Source organism: Balaenoptera musculus, chromosome X (genome assembly GCF_009873245.2).
Source record: "Balaenoptera musculus isolate JJ_BM4_2016_0621 chromosome X, mBalMus1.pri.v3, whole genome shotgun sequence".
NCBI classification, from domain to species: domain Eukaryota; kingdom Metazoa; phylum Chordata; class Mammalia; order Artiodactyla; family Balaenopteridae; genus Balaenoptera; species Balaenoptera musculus.
In genome coordinates this window covers 16,197,756-16,222,599 of record NC_045806.1, presented here as the reverse complement: position 1 = coordinate 16,222,599, position 24,844 = coordinate 16,197,756, and the positions used below count along the sequence as shown (strand labels likewise).

General features: G+C 39.9%; 1 protein-coding gene across 3 annotated transcripts in view; it reads left to right on the top strand.

Annotated features, from left to right (window-relative positions):
- Positions 1-24,844, top strand: part of SH3KBP1 (SH3 domain containing kinase binding protein 1) — a 340,352-nt gene that overhangs the window by 129,338 nt on the left and 186,170 nt on the right. For all 3 annotated transcript variants that reach the window (XM_036840453.1, XM_036840455.1, XM_036840454.1), the window contains one exon: positions 3,783-3,906. In XM_036840453.1, coding sequence (XP_036696348.1) covers positions 3,783-3,906 — 124 coding nt within the window. The remainder of the gene's footprint in view (positions 1-3,782; positions 3,907-24,844) is intronic.

Below are 24,844 nucleotides of genomic sequence, written 5' to 3'. Positions count from 1 at the left end.
TCAGTAGGAAAGTGACAAGAGCAGACAGTTGTTTTAGGAAAGTCCCTTGAGGCAGTGTGGAGGTTGAGAGGGGAGGGGAGGGACTGGAGGCAGGCAGGACTTGGGGGGAGGAGTGGTTAAGAGATGAGCTCTGAAGCTAGACAGGTTGAGTTCCAATTCTGGCGCCTACTTGTTTGACCTCGGACAGGTTTCCCTAAGCTCTCTGTGACTTGGCGTGTGCATCTGTGAATAGGGCTGTTATGCAGGTTAAAAGTTGCAATCCAGGTGCAGCTCTTAGAGGAAGCTTTGGCACATGGCAAGCTCTCAAATGTAAGCTGGTATTCATGTGTATTTTTTATTGTGGTAAAAATATATCTATAACATAAAATTTGCCATTTTAACCATTTAAAAGTACAATTCAGTGGCATTAATTACATTCACAATGTTGTGCAACCGTCACCACTGTCTGTTTCCAAAACTTTTCATCACCCCAAACAGAAACTCCATAACCATTAAACATTAACTCTCATCCCCTCATCCCCTTACTCCCTGGTAACCTCTAGTCAATTTCTGCCTCTATGATTTTGCCTATTCTAGGTGCCTCATATACGTGGAATAAGACAATATTTGTCCTTTTGTGTCTGGCTTATTTCACTTAGCATGATGTTTTCTAGGTTCATTCGTGTTGTAGCATTATCAAAATTTTATTCCTTTTTAAGGCTGAACAGTATCCTATTGTATGTGTATACCACATCTTGTTTATCTGTTCATCTGTTGATGGACACTTGGGTTGTTTCTACTTTTTGGCTATTGTGAATAATGCTGCAGTAAATGTTGGCATACAAGTATCTGTTTAGGTCCTGCTTTCAACTCTTTGGGGTATATACCTGGGAGTGGAATTGCTGGGTCATACAGTAATTCTGTGTTTAACTTTTTGAGGAACCATCATACTGTTTTCCACAGTGGCTGCACCATTTTACATTCCCACCAGCAATGTACAAGGGTTCCAATTTCCCCACGTCCTCATCAACACTTGTTTTCCTTTACAAAAAAAAAAAAAAGAAAAAACCTAGCCATCTTAGTGGGAATGAAGGGGTATATCGTTGTGGTTTTGATTTGCATTTCCCTAGTGAATAATGATTTGAGCATCTTGGCATGTGCTTATTGGCCATTTGTATATTTTCTTTGGAGAAATGTCTATTCAGGTTCCTTGCCTGGTACTCATGTTTTTAAGGCAGCTTGGGAGGAAGAAGAGAAACAGATTGAGGAAGTAGATAGAGCCCAACTGGGTGGCTGGTTAGATATGAAGGTTAACACTGAGTTTTCCAGCCTGGGTAAGTGGGTTGATGATGGGCTGTCAAACAAGACAGCTCCCGCCTCTCCCAGAGAAGGGGCCGGTTGGAGGGACGATGTTGGGTTTGGGTGGGACTGCGTTGAGCCTGGTGTACCTGGGTGTTGGGCAGATGGAGAGTCTGCAGGATGCACCGCCATGCCTACGTGTCTGATTGGTTTCTTTGGAAAAATGCAGGGCATATTTTAAGTTTTCTCCTCCCTGCTTGAATCTAACAAGCAACTTAAGAAATTAGGTCATCATGAGGCTTATGTATCTGGCAAATGGGAACAATCATTGGGGGGACAACAGAATCTGAAACTTATGAACCAACCTCTCTCCTGTTGCTGGTTTCTCAGCCCTTAAGCACCTGCATGATGAGATCAGTCCTTCAAAGCTCACGGTTGCTGCTCTGAAGCCTTGGGTGTGAACATTCTTGACAACCGTGGCTTCTCAGCCCTTCTCCAGTGACCACCCCAGTCTCTCAAACATCTGCACCCCCTCACCCCTGCCTAACTGCATGCCATTCATGGTTAGTGCTAAGCAAGTGCTTACCATGTCACCTGCAACCCACTGAATTTCTCTGAATTACTCCTTGGCAAAATTGGATGTTGTATCACTGTGTTATGTTGTGTCTAGGTGGGAAATTCGTGTTTGCACAGCCATACCCACCCTACAGTGGAGAGTGATGTTTGAGCAACTGCTCTACCCCCAAAGAAGCAACCACTGGGGAATGAGGCCCCATGGTGCCTTGTTTACTTCTAGAGCCATAGCAGGCTGGCAGCCATCACTAAGAAAGCACCCTTTCATGCGGCTCAGGCTGGCAATGTTTGCAGATTGTCCCCTGATGCCATCTGCCTGTGAGGCTGCAGAAACCCCCAGCAACTGCTGTTCTAGCAGGTGCCGGGGCTGCTGAGGTGGGAGTGCGTGTACATACACACGCATGCACACCGCTTTGTGCTGGGTTGGCCTGGGGCGCCAGCTGAAACTCTCAACCCAGCAGAGCACCAACCGCAGTTGCTGGTTTCCGGTGAGGCCCTCATGAGGGAGAGAGGGCGAGGCTGTTGTGAACAGAGCCAGCAATCGGGGAATTGGATACGGTAACTAACGCTCGGGTGTGTAGGAAGCTGCCAGGCAGTGGCTGTGTTTTGACAAGCTTTTGTTCTGTTTTTTTCCACCTCTGCCCAGGCCAAATTGTGGCCTCCCACCGAATTTTCCATCTTCATGTTCATTCATAGAAGGACCCATGTCCAATTCTTGTCCCAGGCTCTTTCTAGAGAACACATCTCTCATCTTTGAGCCCTTCCTGCCACCCAGCCGTGCTTTGGCTCTAGCTTTCTCTTTTTCCCAAGTCAGTGTGATCATGGATGCAGACAAGCCCAGAACCCCCCCGCCCAGATCTGCACTTTGTGAGTTACTATCATTTCCGGCTATTAATGCTTTTGAAAAAAATTACGTAAATTATTCGAATATCAATCATTTGAAATAATTGTATCAGGCATCAGGTTTTAAAAATCCAGATCTTAATGGAGCTTTGATAAGAGACCACCTAGTGTAAACTTTTTCTGTAAAGGGCCAGGTATTTTTGGCTTGGATGTCTGTTCCAACTACTCAACTCTGCCGTTGTAGCATCAAAGCAGCCATAGGAAATACCTAAACGAAATGAAGGAGATTGTGTTATAATGAAACTTTATTTACAAAAACACGTGGTGGGCTTAGTTTGCCGACCCCTGGCTTAGAATGATAGTCTTTATTTTATTTTATTTTATTATCTTTTATATTTTTCTCTCTCAGGGATTAAAAAGCCAGAGGAACTTGGTAACTGTAAATGAACTTAAATCATCCTCTTTTGGGTTTAGCATAATTGTGAGCACAATGGTGATTTGGGAATATACTTCTTTAAACCCCTGTTGGGAAGAATAGAAACCAGAAGGCCTTTGAGGGGCGATTCTGCTTGGCCAAAGATTGTCATTGTTCAAAAAATAGTACAGGCTGTCATTTGGAGCTGTATGGTGGCCTTTTTGATCCCTTGGAATGACCATAGTCACAGAAGGTTGCATTGTATTGGATATTATTACATTTTATAGGACCAGGTGCTTGTCTAATAAATGTAAGGAAAACAAAATACAACATATAGGAAATGGTGTTTTTAAAACGTTTTGCTGACAGGGAGATCGGCTCGGTGCTTTGTGACCACCTAGAGGGGTGGGATAGGGAGGGTGGGAGGGAGCCGCAAGAGGGAGGGGATATGGGGACATATGTATACGTATAGCTGATTCACTTTGTCATACAGCAGAAACTAACACACCATTGTAAAGCAATTATACTCCAATAAAGATGTTAAAATAAAATAAAATGTTATGCTGAGTTGAGGTCACTATAGTTCATTTCCAGAAAGCTGAAGCTTAACATAGTCAGAGACATTCTAAAATGTTAAACTACAATCTTGTTTTCCGTTTCTCTGTCCTCACAGGAAATAAAGAAAGAGATGAAGAAAGACCCTCTCTCCAGCAAAGCTCCAGAAAAGCCCATGCACGAAGTGTCCAGTGGAAATGCATTGCTGTCTTCTGAAACAATTCTAAGAACCAACAAGAGAGGTATGGCAAAGAAGAAAGAGCCCCTCCCCACACACAAACCCAAACTGGAAACTTCTGGGTGAACTGTATCAAATTTTGCATTGCTGGAAAATTGAATGGCGTTTTCCCTTTTGGTTTTGATTTTTGTATAAATTTTGGGTGCATACACACTCACACACACGGCAAGTAACGATACAATAACTATACTAAAGGGAACTAATAAAAAAAAATTTTTGACAGTGGGAAAGTAGACTAAATTTGTAAACGATGATTTTTCTGGGACTTTAGCTTTTGCTTTCATATCTATTTTTTTGGCTGAAAGGTGACTTCAGAGAACACTATGGTGCCAGCTGAGCCGGGCACGTCTGGCCACGCTCTCTTTTTAATGTAAGGGCAGGCTTTAGCAGGGTCTTTCTCTCTCTAACTGCTGGGCTCCGCTTTGTCTCTCTCGGTTTAAGAGGCAGTATTTACAGAGATATAGCTCATCCATCCATCTGTCTACCCAGGAAACCTTTCACCATCTTGTTTCCCCCTTCTTAGGCCTCAAGGCAGATTTTTCAGGTATCAGTTTGTTGGAGTTTTGTTTTCTCCTCTATCTGCCCTTTGTGACATTGTTGTGTGAAATGGTAGGAGAGATTCTATAAGATGGCAGAGACAACCCGACTCAATTTTATACTAAAATGGAAACTGGATTGCCTCAGTTTCTCCTGAGCCCACCCTCCCCATGGACCAGGCCGGGTGCACACTAAGCACGCCCGAGGTAGGTTAGCTTTCAGCTGCAGGCTTTTCAGGGGCTTATTACTTCCTTAAAGAGAAACATAGAGCTGTTCAAAAGCAGGAGCCGGAAATGTATTAGCAAAGAGTTCCATTAAAAAGAAAAAAAAAAGGCAAGTTTACATAACCACAGGGAAGAACAGCTAATCTTTCATCAATTTTAGACGGCATAAGAATTTGTCCAATAAACTGTCCATTGATCATAGTGCTTGAGACTTCAGCTTTGTGTCTCTCTTCCTTCCTGCTTCTTCCTCTACCCCCTCCAGCTGCCCTCGGTTACATTTCCTTTTTTGAATTATTCAGATGAAATATTGGCTGGAGGCCCACGCTGTTTAGCAGCTATAAGATTTTCTTTCTTTTCTTGTTTTTTTTTTTAAACCCCATCCTGCCAATGGAGGGGATTTCCCATTTTAAGAATTTAGGCCTACCTAGCTCTAAAACTATAGTCATCCCCCAGAGCACCTCCTGCATTCTTGCAAATAGGTTCCAGAACTCCTGAGGCCTGCCCTTATTGGACTTGGAGAGCTAGAGTTCCCTTGCTGATCTGAGCCTCTCCCGTTTCTCCTGATGCTGCTTGGGTCAGTGGGCCGAGGAATGGCATACACGTAGACCAGCGGCAAGGCCTCTCTGGCCAGCCTTGTTTTTGTAAAGCAAATAAGAGAATTAAGGTAATTCATTAATTTAACAAGATAAGGAATTAATTAAGTTAAGGAATTAAGGTGATTATCCAGATAAGTTCGATAAAGTTACCTGAGAGCTTTAAATCAATGAAGGAATCGAACTTTTTAGATAATTGTCTCTTTACAACGAAAAATCTGACCTTTGAGGTCCCCTACAGAATTTTTCATTAACCAGAAAATGGCATTAAAGGGACCGGCTTACTGTAGGCTCCGCCTACAGCCTGATTATGACCAACATCTTACTCTTAGGTCATAATCTGCCAGTGGCTCTGAGACCATAGCACATGGGGGCGTCCTGTATATGAAACACATAACAAACCATCTTCATTCTGTCCCAGGCTTCATACTGACCCCCGGGTCACCTGGGCCACACATAAATTTCCAGTTGAAGGGAAGAATTGTGTACCAGGGCCAGTGCCGTCTTTGGCCCCGCCCCCACCCACCAGAGCTAACAATATCCTACTGCTCCTTATAATAAACAGCAGGCTGGATTGATTGGCCTTGTCAGGCCACATAAATAGTTCATTGTGCTGAGCTCAAAAGCTACATTTTTTTCCCACCCCAAATCAATGAAAAACCACTTTTTCTCCCCGTTAAAACAAGGATCAGAGGCTAAATCTGTGGGATGATTCTAGTTACTTGTTAACACTTCCGTCCAACTAATTTTTCAAGTTTTATGAGTTATCATAAATGACCGAAGCCTCCTCCTTCCCTTTGTTTCCATCAGGCTTTGTCCCTAGAAATCTCTTGGATGTTTTTGTCTGTTGCTGTTGTTATGGAGGGAAGTTGCTTTCAGAGTTTAGTAACAGGCTAATTTGATTCACTAACATGGGATTTTCTTATAGTATATGAGTCCACCTTGTGATTCAGCCTTGGACCCTGTGTGAATTTGGTAGAATTAACACAGGTTCTTTTTCTTCATCTTTATCAAAGATGAGATGACTGTTCACTTTATATGGGCCATATCATTTGATGCAGGCTTAGCAGTGGTTTAATAAAGAAAGATTGAAGTCTATTTCTATGAAAAGTCTGAAATTGAACCATTTCATTGTGTCCTGAACTTGAGATACACTGAGCTGAAGAAGTTTGCCCAATTGTGTCCAGCGATTTTTGCGTTGGGGACGTGCCTCACTTTGCAGCAGGGGTGAATGGGTTGTAGTAGTTCACAGTGTGGGATGAGCTCGCCCTCCCCAGGCACCTGCATAAGGTCAAAAGATATTCTACATTTGAAGGAAGCTATTCATAGCCTTGAGAAAAGGCCAGGACCATGGAAACATTAGTTTGGGGACCGATTCGTTTCAGTTTTCAGCTTTAACCTTTGCAAATGTCTACAGAGTTGATTTAGGGAGGTACTGGAATGACTCCACAGGCTTTTTATTTGAGAAAAAAGATGTGACTGAAATAGAGAGAGAGAGAGAGAGAGAGCGAGCAGATCATCCAGTTGGCTTGGCAGCCATCAGCTATATATTCCAGACATTAGCACTGTTAAGGACAGTTGTGTCTGCTCTCACCCTTGGCCACTTCTCTGGGCTTTACCCAAGTCACAGTGAAGGAGCTTCCTGGTTAAGACAAGCTTTCCCCAAGGCTTAAGAGGTCATTTTTTAATTTAAACTTGCAGCATGGATGTTGTATATCCTAAAGTTATCCCAGACTCCAGAATGTTGACAAATTGCAGCCAGAAAATCTAAAATTTTTTCTTAGAGCCAGAAGTCATTCTCATGAACCAGAAAGAAAAAGATTGTCTGTTTCCTTCTGAGAATGATTTATTCTTTTGTTTCTTCTATCATTGAACCTATATAAGAGAGTGATGGGCCCTTCTAAATTGGAACTTTGCTATATGGAAGATTTTTTTTTAAGATATTCATACCTCGAGTTTCAAACCAAAATTGAACAGAATAGGTACTTTAGCAGTTAACAGCAAATACAATAAATATATCCTTAAAGATGAGCAAGGAGGATTTTGTTCATTTGAATATGGGCTCTTTTCTACTTGAAGTAAAATGGAATAAAAAAATCTTTTGGTTTCATCCTTATAAGGGTTCCCCAGTCAACTTTATCCATGTGATAGGTTAAGTGTCCAGGCTGGAATCAATACCCTGCTGGCCTGTGTGAGGATCAGCTTCTATTTCAGGGCTGTAGTTTCCCAGTTTTTGCACTGTTAGCAGACCTCATGGGGAAGCTGCCTCTCTCTGCACCCCTCCTGCTGCCTATAATTTTGGACGTTATTCCTTACTCACTTTGGGGTGGGTACTAACAGACATTCAATTACACATGTTTACTGTGTGCCTACTATGGCCCTGGCCCTGTGCTTGGTGCTGGGGCAGATAGAAAAACTAGAAAACACCAGCTGGTCCTGCCTCTAAGCAGTTCCAATCTATTGTATCACTTGGGAAATGTTGAGAAAGTGCTGCACGTTCCTTATATCATTTTTCTGGCAAGGTGGGGATATGTCTCTTATTTACTTCTGTCATTCTGAATGTGAAGCCACTCCGCGTGTTTCTGGTTGGCTTTATATGTCCTTGTTTCTATTTCCAGTTTATCATGAATTCAGTGTTTGGTAAGTCTCTATTGTATTTTGCACATTTATTATTCTTTGCTACTATTATTATTGTTGTTGTTGTTGTTATGCTCTCCTGATATACAATGTATTTTATAATCATCTTTTTAAGTCGCTCTGCTACTCTGGCATCTGCCTTCTGAAAGATAATCTGCTTTTACCATCTTTATTTAAGGTTTGTTATGCATTTGCATTTTACTGCCCCTTCCAGAGATTAGTGCTGAAAGATCTGATGGCTTAAAGGATATTATTTGTAACAGGTATAGCACTGACGCTACGAGATAAGATTCAAGTTGAGATGGGGGAGAGTTGCTCTCTAAGTTGGTATGTGGATATGACTGTGATTGTAGAACATGACTCTTTGGGGCTCATTTCTCGTGTGTTTAGTCCTTCAGATGGGTTTAATTCAAAAGTTTTCCTTGACAGAGAGACCAACAGCTGCTCTGCCTCTGGTGACACATTGTTGCTTTAAAAGTTAGTGCAGAAATTCTCCAGAATTCATTTTGTGTGTTGATGGGTGATACATACATGCCCCTCAACATACTATGGGCCTAGTGTTTGTGCACAGAAGGGCTCTCCATCTTGGTCTGCTGCCTGTAGCTGTCAGAAGAACTTTACCTACTGTTTATCTTTCTTTCTCTCATAGTTTCAGCACTTGTCATTCAATCCCTAAACACATCTGGCCATAGTGACCTCCCTCCCTTGACTGTACTGAAGGGGAAACGTTTGTTCGAGCTTTCATGTCTTTAGCATTTACTTAGCAACTTGGAATAACATCCTTGAGATATCCATTGGCCTGTTCATCAGAACGTGAGTGAGTGAGTGTGTACGTGTGTACATAAATGTGCATGTGCTGCCGTGGCACTCTTGTGTTGGCTCAGAGACAGTGGCATGGATCTTGATAGGCTGTGGGCTCTTTGTTTGAAATGAAACTGTAAACAAAAGATGGAAAAAGTATGTCCTTGATAAAGAAAATGTCAACCACTTTGGTTTTCTAGTGCTTTGTTGTTTAAGGTAGATGTGAGATCTGGGGATTTGTTTCTAGAAACAAGACTTTTTTCCTTTCACATTTCTTTTTGGAGAAGCAAATGTGAGTTACCTCCAGTTAACTAGGAATCGGAAAATGTGGTGTGTTGGGTCAGATTTTTCTTCAAGTTTCCAAATCATCTGTCATTTTTACCTAGATTGCTGGCTTTTATGGACAGATAGAAGAGTAAGAGTTAAGAGAAGGCATTACTATTGTGTGGAAGCTCTTGGCTATCACCTGAGCTGTTCTTTCCCATGGGAAGATAAAAATAAAGCTTGCCATCTGGCAGTGAACGTGGATGAATATCATATATAGTCATTCAATAATATATATGCCTGTGTGAATGTATCTGTATGTGCATTTATGGTTTTTTGGGGGGTTTTTTATGCACCCGTGGGCCTTCATTCTTGAAAGTTTGAGAGTAAAGGGGCCATAAAGAGGTCTTGTACAGTAAATGATCCTTGGCTGCATTTCTGACTTGTTTTATTAGGAGCCTGTGTTAGGACCAGTAATTGATGTTAGAGTATGTTGCCCTTGTCCATTTTCTTATCTGAGTAGTACTGCCTGTTGGGCTTAGGGGTGGTTGTGAAATGGGTGGAAAGAAGCCATTCTAGAGGGATGTTGCTTTCATATTTTTTCTGTAATTTTTAGTGTGTGGGTCATTGACGAAATTGTTTTTAGAATTTTTCTTCTATTATATTTACCTCCTTTTAATCTCTGTGTCTTAATAATAAGCCATTAACAGTGGAGTCATGAGTGTCGCGTGGAATAATGATTTAGACTTCCACCCAAGTCCACCCAGAGGACCATCCCTGAAGTGGTTTTGTGATGGTGGCTCCACCTGGTGGCTCTCCTAGGAAACTCCTCCTCCTCCCCACCTTTTCTTTCTACCGGGGAGAGTCTTGGGCAGGATGCCTTTGGTTCCTCTGATTTAGTGTTCTCAGTCCATGCAATTCCATCTCAGACCCATGGCCTCTCACATTATACACATATTCTCTTTAGCTCCTTTCCTTTCTCTTCTAATGTTTGCTCCTTGAACTCATAGAATCTGTTTCTCCATCCTTGTTCCATCTGTTTTACCCCTACTGACCAGGATCATTGTTGATAAGCATAAAAAAAAAAGACTCCTATAGGCACGACTCTAGGTATAGATATTAATTTGGACACAATAAAGAATTACACTAAAATCCATGTTGATAAGCCATGGTCTCCTCCTTAATAGCTCCAAGTACCCCTAACTACTTCCTCACTTCTTGTTGAACCCAGTTTTCCTCAAAGGAGCAGTATTTTATTACTGATGTTGTTTTCAGTTGTCAGCAGGTGGTGAAATAAAGAGCCAACTGACTTTGCTGGCTTCATTATCATTTGTCCCTTCTCTACAGGATGCTCCTTCCTGCTTAGGCATGGGCTGCCCCCCTGCCCCCCTCTGGGTATGCCACCGAGCATAAGTGTTCTTGATAAATAAATTTGTTTCTTCTTTAATTTCATTGTTTAAAATTTTTTTTACTTGATGACATTGCAGATGTGCCTTGTTTTAGCTACATTATGGGTTAGTCTGGGAACTTAATCACCACTTATGACTTTGTTTCTATGGGAAAAAGATTTGGAGTTCTAAACACTGTGCATAGTGCATAACCCACTTGTAAATCTGACTTGATTTTTTATTTTGTTTTTATATTGCTGGCATAAAGCCTTAGGTACCTTTTAAAAGTCAGAGAGTCCATATAAGTGGGGATAACTGAAGTTTTCTCATGTCGTAGAGGAGTTTACGATTCACATGGTGCAGAATGCTGGAATTGTACAAGCTCTGTGCAATACACCAGGCTCCAAGGATAGCTCTGGGTTCAGCCACATTGCACCATTGTATGCAGTGCTTATTTTCACAAGTCCTGAGTTGGACCTTGGTGTGCCCAAGTTTGTATGTATAAGGCATGTTGTAATAAAAGAGGGTGCTGTTGTATATTTCCATCTACTGCAGAGGAAACCATGCAACAAGCTCAGATAGATGTTGACCAGCATTTCCCAGCGCATGTTGTGCAGAATTGTAGCCCTATAAAATATTCCACAAAAGGGGGAGAAAGAGAGAGAGAAAGTTGGCTGTCTGGACAAATAACTTTTGGGTACAGCTGCACGCACTAGCACCCTCTTAGAGACTAACAAATGAATTAGCGTCTTGCAGGCTCTCAGATGTCCTATGTAAGGAAACCTGCTTCTCTTTGACCACCGAACCACATTTTACTGAAGACTAGTTAGGACTCTGCTTTGGGGTGTGCTGGGCTTTAAAATGCAGAGCAAGGAGCCGTCTAAGCATGTCCAAGATCATCTTCAGAGTCTACCTTGCACAGGTAATGTTAGAGTGAGTGAGCATAGATGGTGGTGCTGGCACTGCAAGAAATGACTGATGATGCTTCTCATGCCCATGGCCGTGAAAAAACAAGTTAGATGATGCTACGAGAATATTCCCCAAATCTAAAACTTGAGAGCCAGTCTTTTTGGTAGTTTTTCAAGTGACAAGCTGAAAGAGATTTTTTCCCTTGATCGTTTTTTGGGTCCTTGTAGCTAGGAGTGTCCCCCTGGGCTGGGCTTTGGCAGGAAAAGTGGGCTGAGTGGGCGGACCCAGTGAACTGCGAGGCCAGGTCCACCTGGGACTTGAGTCAGGACAGAACCTGGGAATCCAGGGGCAGATTTTATAATGATGACAGAATGGTGGTCCCCCGTAGTCAAAACATTCCCATTGCCTTCTCTATCTGCTTCGATAGAAATGCAGGGAATCTTAGCTTTTCCTGATACTATTAAAACCTGATTGGACATGGAAAAGAGCTTTGTTCATTCTCTCCCCTTCCTCATGAAAGAGATGGCCACTTTGAGTTCAGGTGATGAACCCACCTGTGGAGCTATGAGGACAAGACATGTAGCCTGATGTTTCAGAGTTCTGGAATCATAGAATTCCTGATGTGGCTGAGGTCCCTGATAGTGACCCAGCCTTTGGCCTGATACAGGGACCCATGGAGTCTCTGCCCAGGGGACCTGAAAGGGCACGCCTGTGGTCTGGGGGACTGACCTTTGCTAAGGCCCACATGGGCTTCTCCTTTTCAAAGGGGGAGAGTGTTCTCGGAAGAGAGCTGGTAGGTTAATTGAAAATAGTTAATTAGAGGTATTGTACTGGGACAGTAGCTGTCCTCACTTGTGGAGAAATCCCTGGAAAGGGGGCCTTTTCTTCTGAAGTTTCCTTATTCTCTTTTAATTACACAGATTGGTCCTACTGGTCTGTCATCACAGCCTGGTCCCATGTCACCTGCAGGCTCGGCTTAGTCTTTGGACTTGTGGCTTTTTGTGCTTGTGAAGCTCTGGGACTGTTATGCCCTGAACAATGAGGACATTTCATGGCCCATCTTCCTAACCCACTGTCAAGCTGACAGCAGGCCCAGTTACAGTGCTACGTGGGCCACCCTTTTGTCCCCACCTAGAAAGGGAAAGAAAGAACAGCTTAAAGCTTCCCCTGGGTGTGTGTGTGTGTGTTTGCACATGGCGGGGGAAGCACATTAGAGGAGGACTAAACTGCTTGGTCCATTAGTGTTTCTCTGGAGACCTGAATAAGCTCAGTGGCAGCAGGGCCTTGTTGCAGGAAAAATGGCTGTAGGCAGAGTCCAGACCCCCCTTCCGCTACACCCCCAAAGTTTCTGTGGGACTTTGGGCAACTCTCATACTCTGTTTTCTAATCTGTAAAATAAGGAGATTACTCTTGTTGATTTCCTTAGGGAAATTGTGAGGATAAAAATTAGGAAAGAGAATAAATTTAGGGGCAGAGGGTGGTAATAGATTGAAGTAGGGTGGGGAGTCGCTCCCTGAATATAGTAGTAGTTGTTATTAAAAATGATGAACTGCTAGTAAGGCCCCAGAGTGTTGGGAAGAAATTATTGATACATGGAAACTAATAAAGTGTTGTTTCCATGAAGCAACCAGTGATCAGATGCGCACGGAGCATTCTCCAAGATAGACTATATGCTAGGCTATAAAAGAAGTCTCAATAATTTTAAAAGGATTAAAATCATGCAAAGTATGTTCTCCGGCCACAGTGGAATGAAATTAGAAATCAACAACAGAAGGACATTTGGGAAATTCACAAATATATGGAAATTAAACAACATACTCGTAAATAACCAGTGGGTCAGAGAAGAGTCCACAAGGGAAATTTTAAAATGCTTTGAGGGACTTCCCTGGTGGTCCAGTGGTAAAGAATCCACCTTACAATGCAGGGGACGTGGGTTCGATCCCTGGTCAGGGAACTAAGATCCCACATGCCATGGGGCAGCTAAGTCTGCGTGCCACAACTACTGAGCTCACGCGCCTCAACTAGAGCCTGCGTGCCGCAAAACTACAGAGCTCTCGCACTCTGGAACCCACACGCCACAACTAGAGAAGAGAAAACCTGCACACCACAGCTAGAGAGAAGCCCACGTGCCTCAGTGAAAGATCCTGCATGCCTCAACGAAGATCCCGTGTGCTGCAGCTAAGACCCGATGCAGCCTAAAATAAATAAATAAATAATAAATAAATCTTTTTTAAAAAAGGAAAAGAATAAAATACTTTGAAATGAGTGAAAATGAAAACACAACGTTTGAAAATTTATTGAATGCAGCTAAAGCAATGCTTTGAGTGAAATTTATAGCTGCAAATGCCTATATTCACAAAGAAAACAGATCTCAAATCAATAGCCTAACTTATTTTTCCAGCTTTATTGAGATATAATTGACATATAACACTGTAATTTTAAGGTGTACAACATAATGGTTTGATATACATATATATTATGAAATGATTATCACAATAAGGTTACTTAACACATCCTTCACCTCACATCATTACCTTTTTTTTTTTTTGGTTGTGGTGGTGGTGAGAACATGTAAGATTTGTCTTTCACTTAGCCTAATGCCCTCAAGGTTCATTCATGTTGTCCTTATTTTTTATGGCTGAATAATATTCCTCTGTGTGTGTGCACGTGTGTCGTGAATAATGCTGCAGTGAACATCAGGGTGCAGATATCTCTTTGACACAGTGATTTAATTTCCTTTGGATGTATACTAGAAGTGGGATTGTCAATAGCCTAACTTTTTACCTTAAGAAATTAGAAAAAAGAAGGGCAAACTAAATTCAAAGCAAGCAGAAAGAAGGAAATAATAAGGATCAGCGTGGAAATAAACGAAATAGAGAATAGAAAAACAGTATAGAATATCACTGAAACCAGAAGTTTCAGTTGGCTCTTTGAAATGGTCAATGAAACTGATAAAGTTTAGCTACGCTGATCAAGAAAAAAGGAGAGAAGACTTAAACTACTAATATGAGGAACTAAAAAAGGGACATCACTATTCATTTTAGAGAAATTAAAAGAATTATAAGGGAATACTACGAATAACTTATACACTGCTGGTGGGAATGTAAAATGGTACCTCTACTTTGGAAAACAGTGTAGCATTTCCTCAAAGTTTTAAGTATAGTTACCATATGACCCAGCATATCACACCCAAGAAGAATGAAAACATATGTCCACACACAAACTTGTAGACAAATGTTCATAGCAACATTATCCCTAATAGCCAAAAAATGGAAACTACCCAGATGCCCATCAACTGATGAATGGATGAACAAAATGTTGTTTAATCCATACAATGGAATATTATTTGGTGATAAAAAAGAATGAAGTACTGATACATATTACAACATGGACGCGCCTTGAAAGCACTGTGGTAAATGAAGGAAGATACAAAAGATCTCATATTATATGATTCCATTTATATGAATGTCAAGAATAGACAAATCCCTAGAGATGGAAAGTAGATTAGTGTTTGCCCAGAGCTGGGTGTGGGGATGGAAAGTGACTGCTAATGGGCATGAGGTTTCTTTTTGGGGTGACAGAAATGTTCTAAAATTAGATTGTTGTCGTGATCGCACAATTCTGTAAGTACATAAAAACCATTGAATTGTACACTTAAAATGGGTGAATTTTATGGTATATAAATTATATCTCAGTAAAGCTGTTTAAAAGAAAAAAGATTACCGCACAAATTAGTGTTAAAATGCAGCATCTGGCTTTGCCTATCTGTCTGTCCATCTCTTTCTCTTTTCCGTCCTCTGCCATTACCTCCTCCCAGCTGAGGGACAAAATGTGTCATTCCATTTATTCAAGTCTTTACAAATTATATATTTCTCAGTGAAGCTTTATTTTTTCCTCATCCAATCAGTTGCCTAGGAGATGGTGAGTCTGAGGGATCAAAAAGACACTGTTTTGCTAGAGATGACCTAAATATTAGGTAATCGATTTGAGAAGGGTAGAGAACTGACGGTGGCATTCTATTGTTCATTTCTCGAGGAAAAAAAAAAGAAAAAGAGTTTCCTGTAAATCAAAAGCCAAACTTCTTATATTCTAGGTTCTGTGCTTCATAGTCAGAGCCTTTGCTGGAAAGGAAAGAATCCATTTATGGTTCCAGTTTTTCTTGCCATTGTCAGTAACTCTACGTTGGCCATTTTTGCTCCTAAATCTTTATCTGCAGCTCTGATGATTTCTTTAGGAAAGATTCTTAGATGTGGAATCACTGGACAAAAGCATGTACATATTTTATGGGACTTTAAGTTGTTATCAAATCGATTTCTTGAAGGCTTACCCCACCACCAGAAGTGGGGAGAGTGCTTATTAGTGTTTTTAGCTGGAATTTCTTTGATTAATAGGGGGCTTGAACATTTTTTTTTCCTCTGTTGTTTGTTGGTATTCTTGGCTCTTACATTGAGATCTGTGTATTTTTCTTACTGATTAGTGTGTTATTCCTTTGTCATTCACGGCAGATTGTGCTTCCCGGTTTGTGAGCTTTTCATTTTATTTACAATTGGTTTTGATGTACAGAAATAGTACATTGTTATGCAGATTCGTATATTGATGTTTTCTTTGGAGATTTTCTCTGAATAAGTTCTCACCTAATTTTTTGTCTCCTTTATACTGGCTTCATTTTTTACTTCCAATTTTTAATTGATATGAAATTTTGATATACAGTATGAGGTTAGTGAGCAAATTGATTTTTATTTTGCACTAGCCACTTTTCCAGAGCCATTTATTAAATAATCCAGCCCCCCATTAATTTGTGATACATCATTTATCATATAAATTCTTTTGGACTTTCAATTCTATACCATTAATTTGTCTAACCAAATTACCAAATTGTATCAATATAGTTAGCTATGCTGGCTTTAAAATATGTTTTAATATATGGTATGGCTTTTTTTTTTAGATAATCAAACTTTATCTATTTATTTGTTCATTAATTCAAAAATATTATTGAGTACCAGTTTGTGCTAACCATTATGTTAAGTGGTGTGATACAGTGGTGAGTAAAGCAATAGTAGACACCCTCCCTCCCCTCCTTCAATTCTTTTTTTTTTTGGAAGATCACAACAAAAGCAACAATGATTGCAATTACCAGACACGAAACACACTCATACTATGTCATAATATTGACATTCAGTCCAGTAATCCTCCACTGTAATAGCTCCTTTACTTTGCAGTGAAAGTTGATTTGTATATTTTTTGCCTCTGAGTCCTTGTGGGATTTTTTTTTTATTCTAACAGAAAGTCACAAAACTTATAATCATCCTCATCAGTTCACTCAGTCCCATGTAATTAATTTTTTTTTCATCTTGATCTTTTGTTACCACTTTTATGAATTCATCAGTTTTCCATTAGAGTACTGAAAATGCTTATTCATTCAGTTCAGCAGTACAGTCACTTACCAGAAACCTGTACTTGTCAGTCTTTTCCATGAATTCCTTGAAGATGAAACCCTTTTATAGGAACATTTTTGCAAAAGCATCAGAGTACACCCAGAACTCTCTGTAAATGACAAAAGACTTAAAAATGACCACGGGTAAAGATTTGATGAAACTTCATAATAATGCAATTGACAAGGATATTTAGTTATTTCTGAGATATACATTTTAAAGTAATAACTAGAATTATGACTTATAACATTATACCAGAACACATAAGATATTTAGAAATTTCATGTAGTGTCTGAAACATTTATATTAACATACTTCCATACAAATAACCCAAAGAAAGTTTAGTATTAGTTGTTTTTTTTTCTTTGTTTGTTTGTTTTTATACTGCAGGTTCTTATTAGTCATCAATTTTATACACATCAGTGTATACATGTCAATCCCAGTCGCCCAATTCAGCACACCACCATCCCCACCCCACTGCGGTTTTCCCCCCTTGGTGTCCATACGTTTGTTCTCTACATCTGTGTCTCTATTTGTGCCTTGCAAACCGCTTCATCTGTACCATTTTTCTAGGTTCCACATACATGTGTTAATATACAATATTTGTTTTTCTCTTTCTGACTTACTTTACTCTGTATGACAGTCTCTAGATCCATCCACGTCTCAACAAATGACTCAATTTCGTTCCTTTTTATGGCTGAGTAATATTCCATTGTATATATGTACCACAACTTCTTTATCCATTCGTCTGTCGATGGGCATTTAGGTTGCTTCCATGACCTGGCTACTGTAAGCAGTGCTGCAATGAACATTGGGGTGCATGTGTCTTTGAATTATGGTTTTTCTGCGTATATGCCCAGTAGTGGGATTGCTGGATCATATGGTAATTCTATTTTTAGTTTTTTAAGGAACCTCCATACTTTTCTCCATAGTGGCTGTATCAAGTTACATTCCCACCAACAGTGCAAGAGGGTTCCCTTTTCGCCACACCCTCTCCAGCATTTGTTGTTTGTAGATATTCTGATGATGCCCATTCTAACTGGTGTGAGGTGATACCTCATTGTAGTTTTGATTTGCATTTCTCTAATAATTAGTGATGTTGAGCAGCTTTCATGTGCTTCTTGGCCATCTGTATGTCTTCTTTGGAGAAATGTCTCTTTAGGTCTTCTGCCCATTTTTGGGTTGGGTTGTTTGTTTCTTTAATATTGAGCTTCATGAGCTGTTTATATATTTTGGAGATTAATCCTTTGTCCGTTGATTCGTTTCCAAATATTTTCTCCCATTCTGAGGGTTGTCTTTTTGTCCTGTTTATGGTTTCCATTGCTGTGCAAAAGCTATGAAGTTTCATTAGGTCCCATTTGTTTATTTTTGTTTTTATTTCCATTACTCTAGGAGGTGGATCAAAAAAGATCTTGCTGTGATTTATGTCAAAGAGTGTTCTTCCTATGTTTTCCTCTAAGAGTTTTATAGAGTCCGGTCTTACATGAATGGTCTCTAATCCATTTTGAGTTTATTTTTGTGTATGGTGTTAGGAAGTGTTCTAATTTCATTCTTTTACATGTAGCTGTCCAGTTTTCCCAGCACCACTTATTGAAGAGGCTGTCTTTTCTCCATTGTATATCTTTGCCTCCTTTGTCATAGATTAGTTGATCATAGGTGCGTGGGTTTATCTCTGGGCTTTCTATCTTGTTCCATTGATCTATGTTTCTGTTTTTGTGCCAGTACCATATTGTCTTGATTACTGTAGCTTTGTAGTATAGTCTGAAGTCAGGGAGTCTGATTCCTCCAGCTCCGTTTTTTTCCCTCAAGACTGCTTTGGCTATTCGGGGTCTTTTGTGTCTCCATACAAATTTTAATATGATTTGTTCTAGCTCCGTAAAAAATGCCATTGGTAATTTCATAGGAATTACATTGAATCTGTAGATTGCTTTGGGTACTATAGTCATTTTCACAATGTTGATTCTTCCAATCCAAGAACATGGTATATCTCTCCGTCTGTTGGTTTCATCTTTAATTTCTTTCATCAGTGTCTTATAGTTTTCTGCATACAGATCTTTTGCCTCCCTAGGTAGGTTAATTCCTAGGTATTTTATTCTTTTCGTTGCAATGGTAAACGGGAGTGTTTCCATAATTTCTCTTTCAGATTTTTCATCATTAGTGTATAGGAATGCAAGAGATTGCTGTGCATTAATTTTGTATCCTGCTACTTTACCAGATTCATTGATTAGCTCTAGTAGGTTTCTGGTGGCATCTTTAGGATTCTCTATGTATAGTATCATGTCATCTGCAAACAGTGACAGTTTTACTTCTTCTTTTCCAATTTGTATTCATTTTATTTCTTTTTCTTCTCTGATTACCGTGGCTGGGACTTCCAAAACTATGTTGAAAAATAGTGGTGAGAGTGGACATCCTTGTCTCGTTCCTGATCTTAGAGGAAATGCTTTCAGTTTTTCACCATTGAGAATGATGTTTGCTGTGGGTTTGTCGTATATGGCCTTTATTATGTTGAGGTAGGTTCCCTCTATGCCCACTTTCTGGAGAGTTTTTATCATAAATGGGTGTTGAATTTTGTCACAAGATTTTTCTGCATCTGTTGAGATGATCATATGGTTTTTATTCTTCAGTTTGTTAATATGGTGTATCACATTGATTGATTTGTGTATATTGAAGAATCCTTGCATCCCTGGGATAAATCCCATTTGATCGTGGTGTATGATCCTTTTAATGTGTTGTTGGATTCTGTTTGCTAGTATTTTGTTGAGGAGTTTTGCATCTATATTGATCAGTGATATTGGTCTGTAATTTTCTTTTTTTGTAGTATCTTTGTCTGGTTGTGGTATCAGGGTGATGGTGGCCTCATAGAATGAGTTTGGGAGTGTTCCTTCCTCTGCAATTTTGGAAGAGTTTGAGAAGGATGGGTGTTAGCTCTTCTCTAAATGTTTGATAGAATTCATCTGTGAAGCCGTCTGGTCCTGGACTTTTGTTCGTTGGAAGATTTTTAATCACGGTTTCAATTTCATTACTTGTGATTGGTCTGTTCATATTTTCTGTTTTTTCCTGGTTCAGTCTTGGAAGGTTATACCTTTCTAAGAATTTATCCATTTCTTCCAGGTTGTCCATTTTATTGGCATAGAGTTGCTTGTAGTAGTCTCTTAGGATGCTTTGTATTTCTGTGGTGTCTGTTGTAACTTCTCCTTTTTCATTTCTAATTTTATTGATTTGAGTCCTCTCCCTCTTTTTCTTGATAAGTCTGGCTAATGGTTTATCAATGTTCTTTATCTTCTCAAAGAACCAGCTTTTAGTTTTCTTGATCTTTGCTATTGTTTTCTTTGTTTCTATTTCATTTATTTCTGCTCTGATCTTTATGATTTCTTTCCTTCTGCTAACTTTGGGTTTTATTTGTTCTTCTTTCTCTACTTCCTTTAGGTGTAAGGTTAGATTGTTTACTTGAGGTTTTTCTTGTTTCTTGAGGTAGGCTTGTATAGCTATAAACTTCCCTCTTAGAACTGCTTTTGCTGCATCCCATAGGTTTTGGATCGTCGTGTTTTCATTGTCATTTGTCTCTAGGTATTTTTTTATTTCCTCTTTGATTTCTTCAGTGATCTCTTGGTTATTTAGTAACGTATTGTTTAGCCTCCATGTGTTTGTGTTTTTTACGTTTTTTTCCCTGTAATTGATTTCTAATCTCATAGCGTTGTGGTCAGAAAAGATGCTTGATATGATTTCAATTTTCTTAAATTTACTGAGGCTTGACTTGTGACCCAAGATGTGATCTATCCTGGAGAATGTTCCATGCGCACTTGAGAAGAAAGTGTAATCTGCTGTTTTTGGATGGAATGTCCTATAAATATCAATTAAATCTACCTGGTCTATTGTGTCATTTAAAGCTTCTGTTTCCTTATTTATTTTCATTTTGGATGATCTGTCCACTGGTGTAAGTGAGGTGTTAAAGTCCCCCACTATTATTGTGTTACTGTCGATTTCCTCTTTTATAACTGTTAGCAGTTGCCTTATGTATTGGGGTGCTCCTATGTTGGGTGCGTATATATTTATAATTGTTATATCTTCTTCTTGGATTGATCCCTTGATCATGATGTAGTGTCCTTCCTTGTCTCTTGTAACATTCTTTATTTTAAAGTCTATTTTATCTGATATGAGTATAGCTATTCCAGCTTTCTTTTGATTTCCATTTGCATGGAATATCTTTTTCCATCCCCTCACTTTCAGTCTGTATGTGTCCCTAGGTCTGAAGTGGGTCTCTTGTAGACAGCATATATATGGGTCTTGTTTTTGTATCCATTCAGCAAGCCTGTGTCTTTTGGTTGGAGCATTTAATCCATTCATGTTTAAGGTAATTATCGATATGTATGTTCCTATGACCATTTTCTTAATTGTTTTGAGTTTGTTTTTGTAGGTCCTTTTCTTCTTTTGTGTTTCCCACTTAGAGAAGTTCCTTTAGCATTTGTTGTAGAGCTGGTTTGGTGGTGCTGAATTCTCTTAGCGTTTGCTTGTCTGTAAAGCTTTTGATTTCTCCATCATATCTGAATGAGATCCTTGCCGGCTAGAGTAATCTTGGCTGTAGGTTCTTCCCTTTCATCACTTTAAGTATATCATGCCCCTCCCTTCTGGCTTGTAGAGTTTCTGCTGAGAAATCAGCTGTTAACCTTATGGGAGTTCCCTTGTATGTTATTTGTCGTTTTTCCCTTGCTGCTTTCAGTAATTTTTCTTTGTCTTTAATTTTTGCCAATTTGATTACTATGTGTCTCAGCGTGTTTCTCCTTGGGTTTATCCTGTATGATACTCTGTGAGCTTCCTGGACTTGGGTGGCTATTTCCTTTCCCATGTTAGGGAAGTTTTCGACTATAATCTCTTCAAATATCTCTGGTCCTTTCTCTCTCTCTTCTCCTTCTGGGACCCCTATAATGCAAATGTTGTTGTGTTTAATGTTGTCCCAGAGGTCTCTTAGGCTGTCTTCATTTCTTTTCATTCTTTTTTCTTTAGTCTGTTCTGCAGCAGTGAATTCCACCATTCTGTCTTCCAGGTCACTTATCCGTTCTTCTGCCTCAGTTATTCTGCTATTGATTCCTTCTAGTGTAGTTTTCATTTCAGTTATTGTATTGTTCATCTCTGTTTGTTTGTTCTTTAATTCTTCTAGGTCTTTGTTAAACATTTCTTGCATCTTCTCGATCTGTGCCTCCATTCTTTTTCCGAGGTCCTGGATCATCTTCACTATCATTATTCTGAATTCTTTTTCTGGAATATTGCCTATCTCCACTTCATTTGGTTGTTTTTCTGGGGTTTTATCTTGTTCCTTCATCTGGTATATAGCCCTCTGCCTTTTCATCTTGTCTATCTTTCTGTGAATGTGGTTTTTGTTCCACAGGCTGCAGGATTGTACTTCTTCTTGCTTCTGCTGTCTGCCCTCTGGTGAATGAGGCTATCTAAGAGGCTTGATGGGAGGGACTGGTGGTGGGTAGAGCTGACTGTTGCTCTGGTGGGCAGAGCTCAGTAGAACTTTAATCCACTTGACTGTTGATGGGTGGGGCTGGGTTCCCTCCCTGTTGGTTGTTTGGCCTGAGGCAACCCAACACTGGAGCCTACCTGGGCTCTTTGGTGGGGCTAATGACAAACTCTGGGAGGGCTCACGCCAAGGAGTACTTCCCAGAACTTCTGCTGCTAGTGTCCTTGTCCCCGCTGTGAAACAGAGCCACCCCCCGCCTCTGCAGGAGACCCTCCAACACTAGCAGGTAGGTCTGGTTCAGTCTCCCCCGGGCTCACTGCTCCTTCCCCTGGGTCCCAGTGCGTACAATACTTTGTATGTGCCCTCCAAGAGTGGAGTCTCTGTTTCCCCCAGTCCTGTCAAAGTCCTGCAATCAATTCCCACTAGGCTTCAAAGTCTGATTCTCTAGAATTCCTCCTTCCGTTGCCGGACCCCCAGGTTGGGAAGCCTGACATGGGGCTCAGAACCTTCACTCCAGTGGGTGGACTTCTGTGGTATAAGTGTTCGCCAGTCTGTGAGTCACCCACCCAGCAGTTATGGGATTTGATTTTACTGTGATTGCGCCCCTCCTACCGTCTCATTGTGGCTTCTCCTTTGTCTTTGGATGTGGGGTATCTTTTTTGGTGAGTTCCAGTGTCTTCCTGTCGATGATTGTCCAGCAGCTAGTTGTGATTCCGGTGTTCTCAAGAGGGAGTGAGAGCACGTCCTTCTACTCCGCCATCTTGGTTCCTCCTCTGTGGTATGGCTTTTGTCCTTCCCGTTATCACTCTTCATTTTCCAAAATGTTTTAGCTGCTCTCACTTGTTTATTCTGAAATCATGTTATCAAGGTAAAAATTCCATTGGTATTTGGATTTGAATTACATAAAAGTATGTCAGTTTAGAAAGAACTGACATTTTCCTGACTTTTTTTGTTTAAAACTTTTGTATTGTGTCATATAAATTGTCTTTATATACAGGTGCATAAGTGAAACTCTTTTCTCCCCCTCTCCCCTTTACCCCAAACGTCACAGGGGTCCAATTCTTGCAAATATATCACCACATTAAAACATGTATCCCCTTCTGAATTCTAAACAGCTGATTCTAGTGATTCACTGACATATAGGATATTACTGTTTAATCAAGTTATGGTTTTATTTGTGCTGCCTTGCTTACTCCTTATAATCCTTTTCCTGTGTAGATTGTGGTTATTGTTGGCTTTTGTAAATAGGATCATTTCCCCTTCATATTTTTTTCTTATTGCCAATCCACAGAAGAATTTAACTTTGGAATATTTCTGTCATAACAGCCATTTGTGGAATACTCTTGTTAATGAAAAAAATATTCCCCTTTGATATAGGAGAATTGCTAGTACTTATTAGAAGGTGGATGAGTAGAAATTACAAAATTCTATATTTGAACAAATGACATTTTTTTTTCTTTTTTTTTTCTATTGGGGTATAGTTGTTTTACAATGTTGTGTTAGTTTCTACTGTATAGCAAAGTGGAGTTCCCTGTGCTATACAGCAGGTTCTTATTAGTTTTCCATTTTATACATATTAGTATATATATGTCAATCCAAATCTCCCAATTTATCCCACCACCACCACCACCCCTCCGCTTTCCCCCCCTTGGTGTCCATACGTTTGTTCTCTACATCTGTGTCTCTATTTGTGCCTTGCAAACCGGTTCATCTGTACCATTTTTCTAGGTTCCACATATATGTGTTAATATACGATATTTATTTTTCTCTTTCTGACTTACTTCACTCTGTATGTCAGTCTCTAGGTCCATCCACATCTCTATGAATGACCCAATTTCGTTCCTTTTTATGGCTGAGTAATATTCCATTACATATATGTACCACATCTTCTTTATCCATTCGTCTGTCGATGGACAGAACAAATGACATTTTATAAACAAAAATTCCTTGACTTCTTTTTTTCAGTAAGATTAATTTATTTGATTTCCTCTCATTAGTTTTATTTATTTTATTTTATTTTTTAAAATTTTATTGGAGTATAGTTGATTTAAAAATTCCTTGGCTTTCATAGAGCTTTACAGTTTACATAGAGAGAGAGACTCAATGACTCATTCACTTCTTAGAATTACCCTGTGAAGGGTGGTGAGAGAAGCATCATTACCAGTCCATTTTAAATATAAAGAAACTGTGGTGGGGAGAGATGAGAAATGATTTGCCCAAGTCACCAATAGAGGCAGACACGGAAGGTCTCTTGCTGCCTTCATCTCACAGAAGTATATGCAGTAATACAAGTAATAGTGTCAGAAAAGCCTTAGTGAGTGGCTGATCTTTAATGATTATTTTTGGACACTTGTGACTGTTGACTGCATTTCATTCTATAGTACACTTACAGTCTTCTTCTTCCTTGTGTGTGTGTGTGTTTAGATTTTGATTTTCTTTCCTAGATTGTAAACTCCTTGAAGGAAGAAGCCACATTGTATTCATCTTGGAACCAGCTTTAATTATTGGATGAAAGTACACTTGACCCTTGAACAATGTGGGTTTGAACTGTGCAGTCCGCATAATATACAGATATCTTTCAACAGTAAATACTGCAGTACCACATGGTCCATGGTTGGTTAAATCCGTGGATGTGGAGGAGCCGCGGATACAGAGGGCCGACTATAAATTATACTCAGATTAACCCACACGTCGTT